Consider the following 13,954-nt stretch of genomic DNA (forward strand, 5'->3'; position numbering starts at 1 on the left):
TATCAGGGCAGCACCTTGGCACGCTCCTGGTTCTGTCACCCGCCCCCCTTAGAAGGGGCCTGGTGGAGACTGAGGCCAGAGGTGCACAGATGTGAAGCCATACTCCCAGGCTCCTCTGGTGCCCACCCTCAACTGCACTCCCAAGCTCAACGCTCCTGGTTCTGATGAGCTTTCCACAAGCATCCACGAGAGGTGCCTTCCTGCTCCCGGGCCCTGAAGGCCTCCACCTATCCAAGCCTAGCTAGGTCTCTGAGGGGAGGCTACTAGGGGCCAGCTTGCCCCGAGTCAGAGAGGGGCCATGAGAGGAGGGCCAGAGTAGGCCTCTCCTTCCTGAAGCTGGGTGACTCTGGGTTTCAGCCCAGGAAGAATGGAAAGTGTTCCTCGCTGTCCCCACCCCAGCCAGCTCGTTCTGACCCATGAGCCCCGCTGGACTGGCAAGGTTTCCCTTCCCGCTCCCAACTAGAGAGCCCTACAGCTCTTCCCACCGGGCCAGAACCAATTCATTCTTTAAGGCCCTGCTGGAAGCCACAGCCATAAAGAGACTCTCCTTTCCTAGTCTGCTTTGGCATCGCCTAAGCTCCGGACTTGCGGATCCAGGGAACAGCAAGCTTGAGGCCTTTCCCTCAAGGAGCAGAAGCCCCAGTGTGGCCTGCGATGGCTCCGGTGGAACTGCTTTGTTCCCCGCCGGCCTTGGGATGCAGCTCTATCACTCTCAGCTCCCCGCAGCCCAGCCCGTGCCTCTGCTGCCTCCCTTCTGTGTCCTCTACAGTGCTTAGCGGGGTAGACATTCAATAAATCTGCAGTAGGCACTAGATAAATAGCAGACCCCTGGTCAATAAATGATGGATTGATTAACTGAAGTGCCTGGTCACTCAGTGCAGGGCCTGAGTTCGTTCATTTTCCTGTGCACCTGGGGAAGGCAGAGTATATTGCCTTAAAACTGGGCAGGGTTTTTCTTATTCTTTTTTCTTTGTTTCTTTTTTTTACTGCAACTGACTATGAACTGAAAGGGTGAGGAGACAGGGAGAAGTGAAGGGCTGGAGGCCTGGGAGGGGCCTCAAGGAAGGGAAATTCTGCACCTCCACCTCAGCCCCTGCCCCCAGTGTTCACCGGATTCAGGGAACCTGGGGTCCCTAGCTCTCCTGAGCCCTGAGATGGTGGTCTTGGCTTGTCTGAGGATTCATGAGTCTGAGATTTAGATACAAATCATACCTGCTGGTAGTTACCAATGCCACCTTTTTGACTTTATCTCCCTGTTTCTTCCTCTTTTTCTCAGATAGGACAGCAGTGTCCCCAGCTACCCTCAACCTGTGAGCCATTTACCCCCTGGCAACACAGTGTGACAGGCTGGGCAAAGATGAGGAAAGAGAAGAAGAGGACTTATTGGTTTAGTCACAACCTTTGAGCCAATGCACTATTAGATTGATAGGGCTATTGTGCAATGTAGATATTCGAGTAAGCTTATTAGAGAAATACGTCATAGAATTCAGCAAGCCCCAGTTCACTGGGGGCTCAGTTGCACCAAACCGGTAATGCAATTTTCTGAACAGGCTAGGAAGAGAGCTAAGTATCACTGTGAATTCAGACCAGCCTGGGGACTTTTAGACTTTGTGGAGAATGGATTGGGAATTGGCTTAGGCCTTCCTTTAAAAAGTTCCTCCAGCTTCCGCTAAACCCTTCTCCCTAAAGTCTCCAGAACAGTACCTGAACCAACAAGCAGATAGAAAAGGAAGAAGAACTTCTGACACCTGTTTTGGGGCCCCTCCAGATGCAACAGGCTGACTCTTTAGCACCGTACCGTCAGGTGATAGCAGGAGATGCCACCCGCCCCCCAAAAACACCCCAAACCACACTAAGCCCACAGCAGCTCGCCTGCCTGGTTACGTCTGCTGCTGAGTATGGGGGCTCAGGAGGGAATCGCCTTCACAGCCTGGCACTTGGCTCTGAGCAGATGCTGGCCTGACACCAGGGAGAGCGGGCTGTCCTTTTGGAAGTGTAGTGAGCTCTACTTAGACCCCCATCAGGCTTCTGAATGCCTGGCCCCAGGGAAGCCTGCCACTGAGCAAGCAGAAGCTTGATGCCTCAGGAACCTGGCTCTGTTACATAAGGCACTACGCAAGCTATGAGTCAGGGACCTCAGGCTGGCCCAGGCCCAGCCTAGTCTGGGAGTGAGACTAAAAGGGAGGTGTGCGTGTGTGTGTGTGTGTGTGTGTGTGTGTGTGTGTGTGTGTGTGTGGTGTAAGCCAGGAAGGAGCCGCTGGAACCACTTCCCTTCCTCTCACTTCTCACCCCCTTCTTCCTCAGGGATAGCTGTAGCCAATCACTGGCCTAGAAAGCTCGGAGCGGGAATCCTGGCCAGACCCTAAGCTGTGAGCAGCTGCTCTCCATCTCCCCTGAAGAGAAGACAAGAGGAAGTAGGTTGAATACCCAAGGCTGTTTCGTGAGTAAATTCTTCCTTCGAGGAAGGATGGGGAAGGTCCCTGTGGGGCTTTGTCCACAGGCAGGGGCCTGATTTCAGGCTGGGTCTATTTGAGGAAAGTGGCTCCCAGGGGAGGAAGGCTGATAGCGTGCCTGGGGCATCACTGACCAAGCATGCTTCTAGCTCTTGTTTCCCCCTGGGCTAGTGTCTGCACATTGGGAAGCTTCCCAGTCAGTCTTCATGCTGGCTGGGATCTCACACCTCTTAAACTCTTTCCAAAAGAGCAGTAGCTACTTTGGGGCAGGGATTTCCAGCTAGAAGGTACAAGTGGATTAGACTTGCCTGTAGAGAAGATTCCCTCCTGCCTGGATTAGCATTTGAAAAAGCTTGTTTTCTATTCTCCAAGACCCTGTCTTATCACTGCTCTGACTCCTTCGCTAAGCTGGATTTCGGTATGGTACATGGTAGCTTCCATAAGCCATTTCCCTGCCCTGACTCCTCATCAAACCTGCTTTGAGGCTGGGATCTATCCTTCAGGCCTTCACAGAGATCCCATTAGCCCACAGGGTCCTGCTCTGCCAAAGCTGCGGCCCCACAGCGAAGCCCTAACCCTTGTCCCATTACTGCAAGCATTGGGACAGCACATGTCCTGGGCCATTATTGCCTTCTTCATCTAAAAGGGAAATTTCATCTTTTTTGACCCCTATGGTCAAGGAATGCTCTCCCTTGAGTGCACTGAGCACACAGATGCCCCAGCAAATGGGTCCAAGCTTCGGGCCCACTCAGCACGTTGGCTTCTCCAGGGGTAGAGAGACTATTGCATGACACCAACCAATTTGTTATGTAAACCCAGCCAGCCATGGCAGATTATGGCTTTGTAGTTATCTTGAGGGATGCCTTACATAAGAGGAGAAAGTTCAGGTAGGAGCAGAATCGTGATGAGCAAACACCATGCAATGGCCACCACCAGGTGCAGAGATGGCCGACCTTATTCCTCTCAACCAGCCCACAAGGTGCGGGCAATGCTCTGCTGGGCTCCATCACTCAGGGGACCTGGAGACCCTGCAGCTGTGGCCAGACAATCCATCTCCTTTTCCCCAGACTTCCTGGCCTTCAGGACCTGTTATGGAAAGGAGCTAAAGCTCTACCTGGCATTGGGAGCTTGTTAGTTTATCTGGAAGTGCAAATATAAGCAGGATTGTTAACCTTCTCTTCAGGCTGGGAGGGGAAATAAGGTCACCCTGGAAAGAGTTACTTTCTGAGATGTGGGCTCACATGGGTCCATTCCTGACAAACCAGAGGCGGAGGAGGTGAAATTTGTGTTCTGTTCTTGCCACGTTTCTTGAAGAGCACGAGCATTCCATCCAGACCTCGCGAGCTCCGTGCTGCCCAGAGCCCCACACTGCAGCAGGCCTTTCAAGGACTCCGGCCCGTCTCTCTGCTTCTCTTCTCCAAACTTGGCTTTCCCATGTTCCATTCCCATAGAACCCTACTCCCAGTGAGCTGTCGCCCCAGGGAAAATTCTGATAAACCTATCCACACAAAGTGGTTAATGACAAGCGAAGCTATTACATGTTACTCTTTTAAAAAGGAAACCCTCAGTAGTAAACCCCAGTAGACCCTGGCCATTCATTAGAGAGACACGGTCAAACTTTTGCCAGTTCCTAATTCATGAGCATCCTGAAATCACATCATTTCCCTCATATGACTTCTACTATTTCTGTTGTTTTGTTAAACTTCTTAGCTTTCTTTTTATTGTGATCGCTAGCACTAGCAGTTGACTCAGGGAGGGGGTGTTCTCCCCAAAGAAGTAGACATTCACTCATTTCATGGGCATTACTACACTTGAATGGATTGACTAAGAGTAGAGGACCAAAAACCTGAGTTGAAAAGTAGGTGCTGGGCAACTCCACTCCTAGGTAGAGACCCGAAAGAATTGAAAGAAGGGACTCAAAAAGACACGTGTACACTGATGTCCAAAGCAGCGTTCTTCACCAGAACCAACAGGTAGAAAGAACCCAAGTGTCCGCGGACAGGTGAATGGATTAAACAAAATGTGGTGTATCCATACAATGGAATATGATTCAGTCATAAAAAGCAATGAAGTACTGATACATGGATGGACCTTGAAAACATTACGCTAAGTGAACGAAGCCAGACACAAAAGGGCACATATTGTATGATTCCACTTATACGAAATATCTAGAATAGGCAAATTCGTAGAGACAGAAAGTAGAATAGAGGTTACCAGGGACTGGGGGGGGAGGGGAGAATAGGGAGTTATTTAATAGGTACAGAGTTTCTGTTTGGGATGATGACAAAGTTCTGGAAATGGATAATGGTGATGACTGCACCACTGTGAATATACCTAATGCTACTGAATTGTACACTTAAAAATGGTTAAAATGACAAATTTTATGTTATATATATTTTACTGGTATATATGTACATACTAATATATATATATACTTTATATACATATATAAAACACACACATACGTAATATATATAGTAGCTGCTGGTAGAGCAGTAGGGTCGGTCACTACCCAAAGCCTCTTAGCACATGGAATTCACATCTGTGCCTCAGCAAAAAGGCAGTTTCTTACATGTTGAGGTTCTCATGAGGTATACAAACCATGAATGTTAAGTTTGCAAATGCATTTGTGTTTTTAACGGAGAATGTGCCTTAATCCAAGAGTGCCTATTCTTTGTCAGACCACTAGGCACTCAGGAAATAGTTATTTTAAATTAACTCCAGCTAGGGAAGGACTTTCAGAGCTTGATACCAAAAGCAAAAATCACGAAGGCAAAGAATGACAGACTTAACCACACGGAAACCCAAAACCTCTCTACAGCAAAGTACGCCATCCTCAAAATCAAATGGCAAATTAGTTGACAAAGGGTTGCAATCTCTAATGCAGGATTTCTTATGGTGTGGTCCAAATACCACTGCGCTATGGGATAGGAGTTTTAGATGGTACAAGGACAGAAAACTGATCTTAGACTATGAATTTAGGCACTACAGCAGGCAGGTAGGAGAGTTTTGTCCCCCAAATCACACCATGTAAGTGGCTACGTCCTCAGAAATCAGGTCCAGGAATATACATTTATGAAATCATTAGTTTGAAGACGCAGAGAAGCACACATAATTTTTATGCAAATTTTTGTCGGAAGCCTGATCTCTGAATCTACATCTTTCCCTTTACTGTTGTATATTACATCAATAGCGAAGGTTAAGTGAATTAGTACACATAAAACAATTAGAAATCTTTGCTATTATTATTTTCTGAGCATCTAAGTGTGGGGACCAGTTGTTGCCAGCTCAGAAGCTTAAAGGTAGACTCCTGGGGCTCTCCGAGCTGGAAGGGAACTCAGATTCAGAGCAGCTCAGATCACATTGGCTGGTGTGCTTGGGGGCTGAAGGCAGAATAGAGCTGATTAAGTAGTTTTGGATAAAATCTCAGAAATAAATTTGAGGTTACAACAACAATGACAACAACAGAGTATGGCAAAAGCTCCCATTCCAGCTTGCTACACCTTACTGATCGGAGAATTAAGGCCCCTCAAATTTCAACTTTGCAAGTTTTTTAATAGGCTGTATTTCAATTGGAAATTTTAGCTCTTTGCCCAGCATATTACATCTGCCTCTTAAGTTTTCCAGTTTTAGAAGCATTTTCAAATGATACGGTATAGTCCCCTAATAATAGGGTGACCAACCATGCCAGTTTCCCTGGGACTGTCCCAGTTTGACCATTGAAACTCCTGTGTTGGCTGAAAGTCCTGGGATGGTTTGTCACCCGACCTAATAAGGACATTTTAACCATTTGGTTAGTTTCTGGGCTAATATTTACCTCTGCTTAACAATTCTTTCTTCATAGACAATTCTTTAGTGTCTTACTGACCTTAGGTGGAGTCTTGGCTCTGCTCTTCATGGTAAGGCATCGGGCAAGTTATTTAATTTTCCCGAGCCTCAGTTTCCTTCATTAAAAAATGAAGAATGGTGATAACAGTACCCATTTCATTGGGTTGGTGAAAATATTAAATGACGTTATGCAGCTATAGTGCTTAGTACATGCTGTAAACACTCAATAGATGTTAGCTATTAATCTATTATAGTTATTAGTTACCTAACACAAGACTGAAGGGATGGTGTGCAAAACACATCATCTCCCCCCCACCCCAGTAGTTTAGAGGCACCATTTACATACCAACGAGCTACATGCCCATTACCACTGATTCACATGTATATACACAGCACTGTTCATCAGGACTTCTACCAGGCTATTAGAGTTACTGCATGTGGTTCATACCGAAAAAAAAAATCACATTTAAACCTTAATAAGAATTTTCCAAGACTAAAGTTGTAAAATCTTTACAGAGGACCACACCAACAATTAAGCAGTCATCCAGCCAAAAAAAACCCTTTACTGAGTACTGGGTGTATAACTAGAAGCCAAGGGAAAGCCAAATAAGTGGAAAATATGCCCTACCCTCAAATTGCTTACACTCTTGTGTTCCAAGGAAACCAAGAGCTAAGCTGGGAGCCAGCGACAGGTCAAAAAAGCAGACAAACCAGAGAGAAATCAAGAATATGCCCCACCCTTTCTCCCAAGAATATAGGAGCCCTTGCAGCAGGGGAGTGGGCTGTAGGAGGAGGGGCAAGAAGAGTCGCCTCTCCAGAAGAGACAGCCTTGAAGGTAGACAAATTAGAAGAAAAAGACACCCAGGCAGGAATCTGAAATATCAAATCATTAAATGGAACAGAAGGAAGAATGATGGCTGTGGTATGAAGATAGAAAACCAGGGAATAAATGAAGTAAGAAGAGGAAATTTTCACTCGGGAGAAGACTGTCCAGCTCAGATTTTGGAGAAACCCGGTGACCAGTAATAATGGTCTCCTACTTTGCTAATGAGCATGTCATCCTAGGCAAAACCTCAACCAAATTGAGAATCTCCAATCTCTAAGGTCCCAGTTGTCAAGGCAAATGAGAGAATGCTTTGTCCTGCTATTGTCCCGCTAGAAGCGTTAAGGCCGTTACCACAGGACCCTGTCACTCCCCAGCCTCATGGACGCCTGAGGGCTTGAGTTGCTCCCTCCACCAATGCTCTCGGTCCCCCACCCAACCTGGTAGCATTTCCAGGCTTTGCCAAGAACCAAACGTCAACAAGCAAGTGTCAGTGGAGTAGGTGACAAGGAAGTCTTGCCACTCAAGAAACCCAGACCACCAGAAAGCCTCCCAAGGTGTGGCACAAGCGAACACTGTGATTTCAGGCTTTCAGTCTCACCCCTCATTCGCTTAGGTCTGACCCGCCCAGGCCTCCAACCTAGGAACCAGAGCCGAGGAAGCGTCCCCTCTTATGTGTCATCAAGCCACTTCGGAGCAGTTTCTCTCCCAGCTGAAAGAGTGCAAGTGCTACAGGCGCGCTTTCCAGGTGTCTTGCCACCCCTCCCCCGCTGCCTACGAGCCCACATCCCAGCAGATTGTTAGGAGCCTATTAGGGCTTTCGCTCGGCAGGGTTGCAGCTGCTATGGTCTGAATACGCTTGTAGTAATCTTTCACCAGAAATGAAGATTCCCTCGAAACCTTTCCCATACACGCGCGTGGTTTCTTGGAGACAATGAGATAAATTGATGCGTAAAGTAAAATAATAGATGAGAAAGGGCTTCGACGGCGTGGAAAATGACTGAAAATACAACCTGTTATAATAATGCTAATTAAGTCGCTTGTCCCCTCCTGGAACTTCTGGGGCTGAGGAGGCAAACCTGGGCTGAGCACTAAGTGAGGGCAGTTCTTGCCTAGCTCGATGGCTTTTAAAATTTCTTATTTGTGCCTCACTGAAAAGCCATTCAATTATTCAAATATTCTGTGGCAGCTCAAAATTTCTTATTACCTTGTCTGAGCACATTACCTGCCCACAACCTGGCATCTCAGAACTAGAAGGAACCTTAGAGACCAGAGAGGTCAGGCGACTTGCTCAGGTTCACACAGGGAAGTAGAGCCATAACTTGTACTACAACCCAGGTCTCCCACAGCGGGGTTTCTCTTTCTCTTACATAACATGTGATGTTGAGAAAGAAGAAAATCCGCCCGCTCGCAGGCACGGACGCGCACGCACGCGCGTGCACACACACACACACACACCAGTGCCCTGTTCCTATGGCTCTAAGAACACCAAACCCACCACTGGGTTTCCTGAAGTTGCCTCCCCTGCCTCAAAATTGCCTCAGTTGTCCCCGCAAGACTGGCTCTTACCAGAGTGTCTCAGACTGGAGGACTGTAGCCACCTTTGGTCTTCCCATTGTGTTTCTCTCCTTCCCTCTCTCTTCCTTGCCCTTCAGCAAGATTTCTAGAAAGTCTCACCCGCACTCCAACACACGCCTGCTATGACATGGATCATCCACCCTCCTGTCCTTAGGGTGCTCTTTGGGGCTGCTTTTAGCCTTCATTGGAAATTGAAGGCTGTGATCCATGGAGGAGGTGCGGGGTCCCGCCCCATCCGGAGTTTCAAGAAATTCTCACAGGTCTCTAATTTTTCCTATCCCCCCCGCCCCCGCCTCTCCTCCACACCAGCAGCAGCTTAATTTGTCTCGACATTTTGCTTGCCCTCATCCTCAGTCAGGGCCACTCAGTAATTTAAAAGCCCTTGCAGTTTCCATCTGAGTTTGCATATTTGGAAATGGGCTTTTTGATAAGGGTGGGACTCAGATCCCAAGAGCATCCCATGGCAGGTTCTCCAAAGTGGCTGTAGAAAAGTGGGCATTTGGGGAGAAAGTGCCTCCAGCTACACCTGAACCATCTAGGACTCTGTCCACCTTCTGGGCTCCAGCATCTCCCTAGGAAGGACTCTGCAGGCACCTTTCAAAACAGGGCTCCCACCTGCCAGGCTTCCCCTCAGCCGTACAGGAATCCAGGTAGCCTCAGGGTCCGGTTGTGTCAGCCCGGGAGCCCGACCCCCTCCTTCAGTGCCCCTCTTGGCCTTCCCGGTTGCCCCTTTCTGTCAGAGGGACGGGTCCAGCCGAGGCGGATGCGAGCCGGGTCCGTGTGCCCACCCGCGTGCCCTGCCACCCACCTGTGGAAGAAGAGCAGGATGGAGAGCATGGTCTGGTCGATGTTTCGGTTGCAGATGCCCTCGTTGATCAGGTAGCAGGGGTCCCGCAGCACGGGCTCTAGCGAATCCTGCCGCATTATGCTGTTGAGCTTGTCGGTGTTGAGGTTCTCGAAGATCAGCTTCTCCTGCAGCTGCCGAAAGTTGCTCACGGTGGGCCTGCCCGGGCTGTTGTTGTCCCCGCTGCTGTCGCGCTGGAGCCCGCTCCGGTGGGCCAGGTCCAGGCAGCAGTTGCAGCAGTCGAGGCCGACAGGTGAGCGGCAGTCGGGCTTAGGCTGGGCCATATTCTCCGCCTCGGGGGCCGCCTGGCCCGCGAGGCCAGGGGCGGCCGGCAGGTGCGCGCCCGCCGGGCCGGCCTGAGGAGACTCCAGGGTGTCTGGGACAGACAAGCTGTGAGGAGAAGAGTTGGAAATGAGCGCCGAGAGCCGGCCACCCTCGGCTCGGCCCCCTTCTGGCTGCGCCGCTCGGGGTGCGAATAGAAACAGCTGGACAAACAGCTCCGAGCGGATCCTTCGGGCTCACTTCCTCCTCTTCCTCCTCCTCTCCCCCCCCCCACCTCCTCTCCGGGCCGGGGCCGCCCCCCTGAGGTACCACACGAGGCCCCAGAGCCGTCCCAAGTTTCCCAAGTGTAAGCGGGGGCCCGGGGCGGACCTGTGGTAGCAGGAAGGGCGGGCGGCGGGGCAGAGGGAGAGCCGGGGCGCGCCCTCGCTCCCTCCCTCCCGGGCTCCCTCCCTCCCCGGCTCGCGGACTCGCCAGATATCGGGCTCCTCGGGGCTGCGCCGGCGGAGCGATAGCAGGAGCCGAGCGCGAGTGAGCGAGCGAGCGAGCCGCGCGCCAGGAGTCGCCGCGGCGCCGTGACAGAATGCAAATGACCCCCGGGGGGCCGCCGGCCCACGCGAGACCGCCGCTTCCCCCCGCGTGCTCCCGGGAGCCGGCGCGGTCCTGCCCCCGCCCCCAGCCCCGCCCCGCCCCCCGCGCCCGCACGGCTGCCCGCACCGTCGCCTGAGCCGCCGGGAGCCCGGCCCAGCCCTCCCTCCCTTCGCGCGCTCCGCGGCGCCTAAGCTCGGGCTCTCTCGCCGCTTCTGGCGCATCTTCGGCCAGAAATCCCCGAGAGCCGCCGCTCGGGGCAGCCGCGCCACCCCGGTCTCGAGCTCGGCGGGCGGGCCAATGTGCCTGGTCCCACCGCGGACGGGTGCCCCTACAGGAGAGACGCCGCCTTCGAGAAGCGGGGTGGCGGTATGCAGAGAGAGCGGTGGGCCCTGAGGAGAGTCTGAGGGCGCCGGGCGCGCCCCAGGAGGACCCAAGACGGGCCTGGAACAAAACTCACAGAAGCACACTCAACTGCTCCTTGGTTTCTCTCCCTTTATTCTCCCTTCACTCATCTTCCCCTTTTCCCCCACTTACTCTCTCCTGTCTCCTCGGCGCCCCAGCGGAGGTGGTCTCTGAGCCGGCTTCGGGGAGTGCCAGCCCCTGAGCGGGCTTCCCGCCGCCCCCGTGCCCTCTGCGTCTCAATCCCCCCCCCCCCCGCCTGCCTTCTCTTGGCCCCTCTTCTCCCATTCTTTCTCTCAATTTTCTTTTCCTTTTTTTCCTCTTTATTTACTCCTTTCTGCTCTTTCCTTTCTTTCTCGCCCCCTTTTTTATTCCTTTTCTGGATTCCTTTTCTTTATTTCCTCATTTACCCCTTTCCTCCCCCATTCCTCTTTTTCTCGCCTTGGTTTCTTTCTTCCCCTTCCTTTCCCTCATTTTATTTCCCCCTCGCTTCCCTCACCTCTGCACCCCCTCTTTCTCCCTAGTTTTGTCCCATCCTCCCCTCTTCACTTAGTTTCCCCGATTTTCCAAACTTCTCTCCCCTCTCTTTTCCGATCCCCACCTGCCACCTTAGGTGATCTCTGTCCTTGCCCTTTCAAGGTGGGAATGTAAATTGATACAGCCACTATGGAGAAGGGTATGGAGGTTCCTTAAAAAACTAAAAATAGAACTACTATATGACCCAGCAGTCCCACTACTGGGCATATACCCTGAGAAAACCATAATTCAAAAAGAGTCATGTACCACAATGTTCATTGCAGCACTATTTACAATAGCCAGGACATGGAAGCAACGTAAATGCCCATCAACAGATGAATGGATAAAGAAGATGTGATGCATATATACAATGGAATATTACTCAGCCATAAAAAGAAACACAATTGCGTCATTTGTAGAGATGTGGATGGATCTAGAGACTGTCATACAGAGTGAAATAAGTCAGAGAGAGAAAAGCAAATATCATATATTAATGCATATATGTGGAACCTAGAAAAATGGTACAGATGAACCGGTTTGCAGGGCCGAAATAGAGACACAGATGCAGAGAACAAACGTATGGACACCAAGGGGGGAAAGTAGCAGGGAGGTGTTGGTGGGGGGGGATGAATTGGTAGATTGGGATTGACATATATACACTAATATGTATAAAATGGATAATTAATAAGAACCTGCTATATAAAAAAATAAATTAAAAAGAAAGAGTATAGGGCAATTGTGTCCAATAGAAATATGAGAATCACATATATAAATTTTAATTTTCGTATAGCCATATTTTTAAAGTTAATTTTAATAATGTTTGAATAATGTAATTGAAAAACATCAATCTAATAGCCCTATATCAAACTCTAAATTTTGATAACAGAGAGAATATACTTTCTTTTCAGTTACTCAGAGAACTTTTACTAAAATTAAGTTATATAAGACTACAGAGAAAAGATTAAAAAATTCTAGAAAGTAGAGGAAGAATAGCATAGTGGTTAGCCTGTCTTGGGTAGATCCCACCTCCACCTTTGGCTAGCTGACCATGGGCAGTTTTCCCTTGAACTTCCTCTTTTCAAAATATCACCAATTAGAACAAGAACAGGCCATAATGCTCCAGCAATGTCCTGGTGGCCCCTGTGGCAGCTAACAGTCAATTAATGCTTCAGTTGCAAGGAGGTCTCTTAAGAGGGAAGGTGGAGGGCAGGGGTAGAAGCCAGGATGGCCACGGTAGCTGGGGGCTTTGCAGAGGTTGGTGGGGGGCGGGGGGAGGGGAGGAGGTAGGCGGCTCCAGGCAGCAGCTATTCACCAACCGTCATGGATGTATCGCAAATTTAAAACACTGGTGCAGCTTTATTATAACAATGTAACTGAATAACTAAAAATAAAAAAAAAGAGGTGCGGTGATTGGATGTTCATGGGCACTGGGGTGGGGGAGGGGGCGTCTCATGAAACTTTGGCCTGAAGGGTTCTTGACCCTGAGGAGAAGGTGCCTCTGGAGTTGAGCTGAGGTGAAAGGGCAGATTTGTGGGGAGCATGGCTGGCTGATGCCCTGGGTCAAACCCCAGCTTTGTGAGATGTAGGGATGCGCTGGGTGGGTAAGTGGTAGGGTTCTGGGGTGTCTCAGAACTTGGAGACTTGGAATACTTTGAATGCATAGGATTCAATAATTATTGGCTCCTGAAAAATATTTAAAATATTCATGATGTTCAGTTTTCACTCAAAACTCAAATGGATTTCAGTTTCAGTCAGCACTCCCCACCCCCTTTCTTTCACAAGCCCATGGCCCTTGCAATAGAGCAGTATATACTGCCATCTTGTGTTCAAGACTTCAAACATTTCCTGCCTGAGTCAGGTCTTGCAGAGACACTGAATTCCACTAGTGGAATTGCACTTGCCTGCTAGTGGAATTCACACTGCACTGGTCCTGAGAGCCGGAGGAAAGAGGAGGCGGTTCCTGTACACTAAGAGGGCTTCATGGCCAGACTGACACCAGTCAGGGCAGAGCCACCCTCTTTCTAGTGGCGCCCCACTTGCCTGAGTCCCTGTAGATTGGGCTTTCATAGATTTGACATTCCCTCTGTATGCCACAAGGATCACCCCCATGATTAGGAGCAAAGGGCAGCCAACAAACTCCTGTTTCCAAGGCTCTTGGGTCTTATATGGGGCCCAGCAATTTCTGGAAATGGAAGGAGGGCCATATTCTCTCTGCTGTAGGGCCCAGAAAACCAAAATCAAGCTGTACCCCTGCTTCCTGACAGGATCCCAAGATAAGACATGAAAGAGGCGTTGGGAGGTCACTGACCAGTCCAGCGAAGCTGAGAGTATGCTCCCTGTGTTCTCACAGACTACTGAAGATTGTTCTCTCAAAACCCAATCCTTTAGATGCGTTAATTTCCCCTTTTCTTCTTCTTTGCTGTCTTTTTTTTTTTTTAATGTTCTTGGGTAAAAGCCAGAGGAGGTAGTAGAATATGAAATTTCATATGCATTGTGTAGACTTATAGCCTACTGAATTGTTTTTTAATTACAGTGTTTGTGATTTTCCCTCTTGTTTATAATTATTTTATGTTAAACATTATAACAAAATATATTAGCTCCATAAATGTTTATTTAAGTTGTGTTTTGAGACCTGCTGGGGCC

General features: G+C 49.6%; 1 protein-coding gene across 3 annotated transcripts in view; it reads right to left on the reverse strand.

Annotated features, from left to right (window-relative positions):
• TSC22D3 (TSC22 domain family member 3) overlaps positions 1–10,662 on the reverse strand; it is a 58,673-nt gene extending 48,011 nt beyond the window's left edge. Inside the window, exons 1-2 of one of the 3 annotated variants that reach the window (XM_057538956.1) lie at positions 10,523–10,662; positions 9,491–9,916 (exon numbers count right to left, since the gene is read on the reverse strand). In XM_057538956.1, coding sequence (XP_057394939.1) covers positions 9,491–9,916; positions 10,523–10,617 — 521 coding nt within the window. In that variant the 5' untranslated portion in view covers positions 10,618–10,662. Of the gene's footprint in view, positions 1–9,490; positions 9,917–10,177; positions 10,461–10,522 lie in introns of those variants that run through there. The other 2 variants (XM_057538959.1, XM_057538957.1) reach the window with 2 other exon arrangements.
• Positions 10,663–13,954: the final 3,292 nt, after the last annotated feature.

Source organism: Balaenoptera acutorostrata, chromosome X (assembly GCF_949987535.1).
Source record: "Balaenoptera acutorostrata chromosome X, mBalAcu1.1, whole genome shotgun sequence".
Taxonomy (NCBI): Eukaryota; Metazoa; Chordata; class Mammalia; order Artiodactyla; family Balaenopteridae; genus Balaenoptera; species Balaenoptera acutorostrata.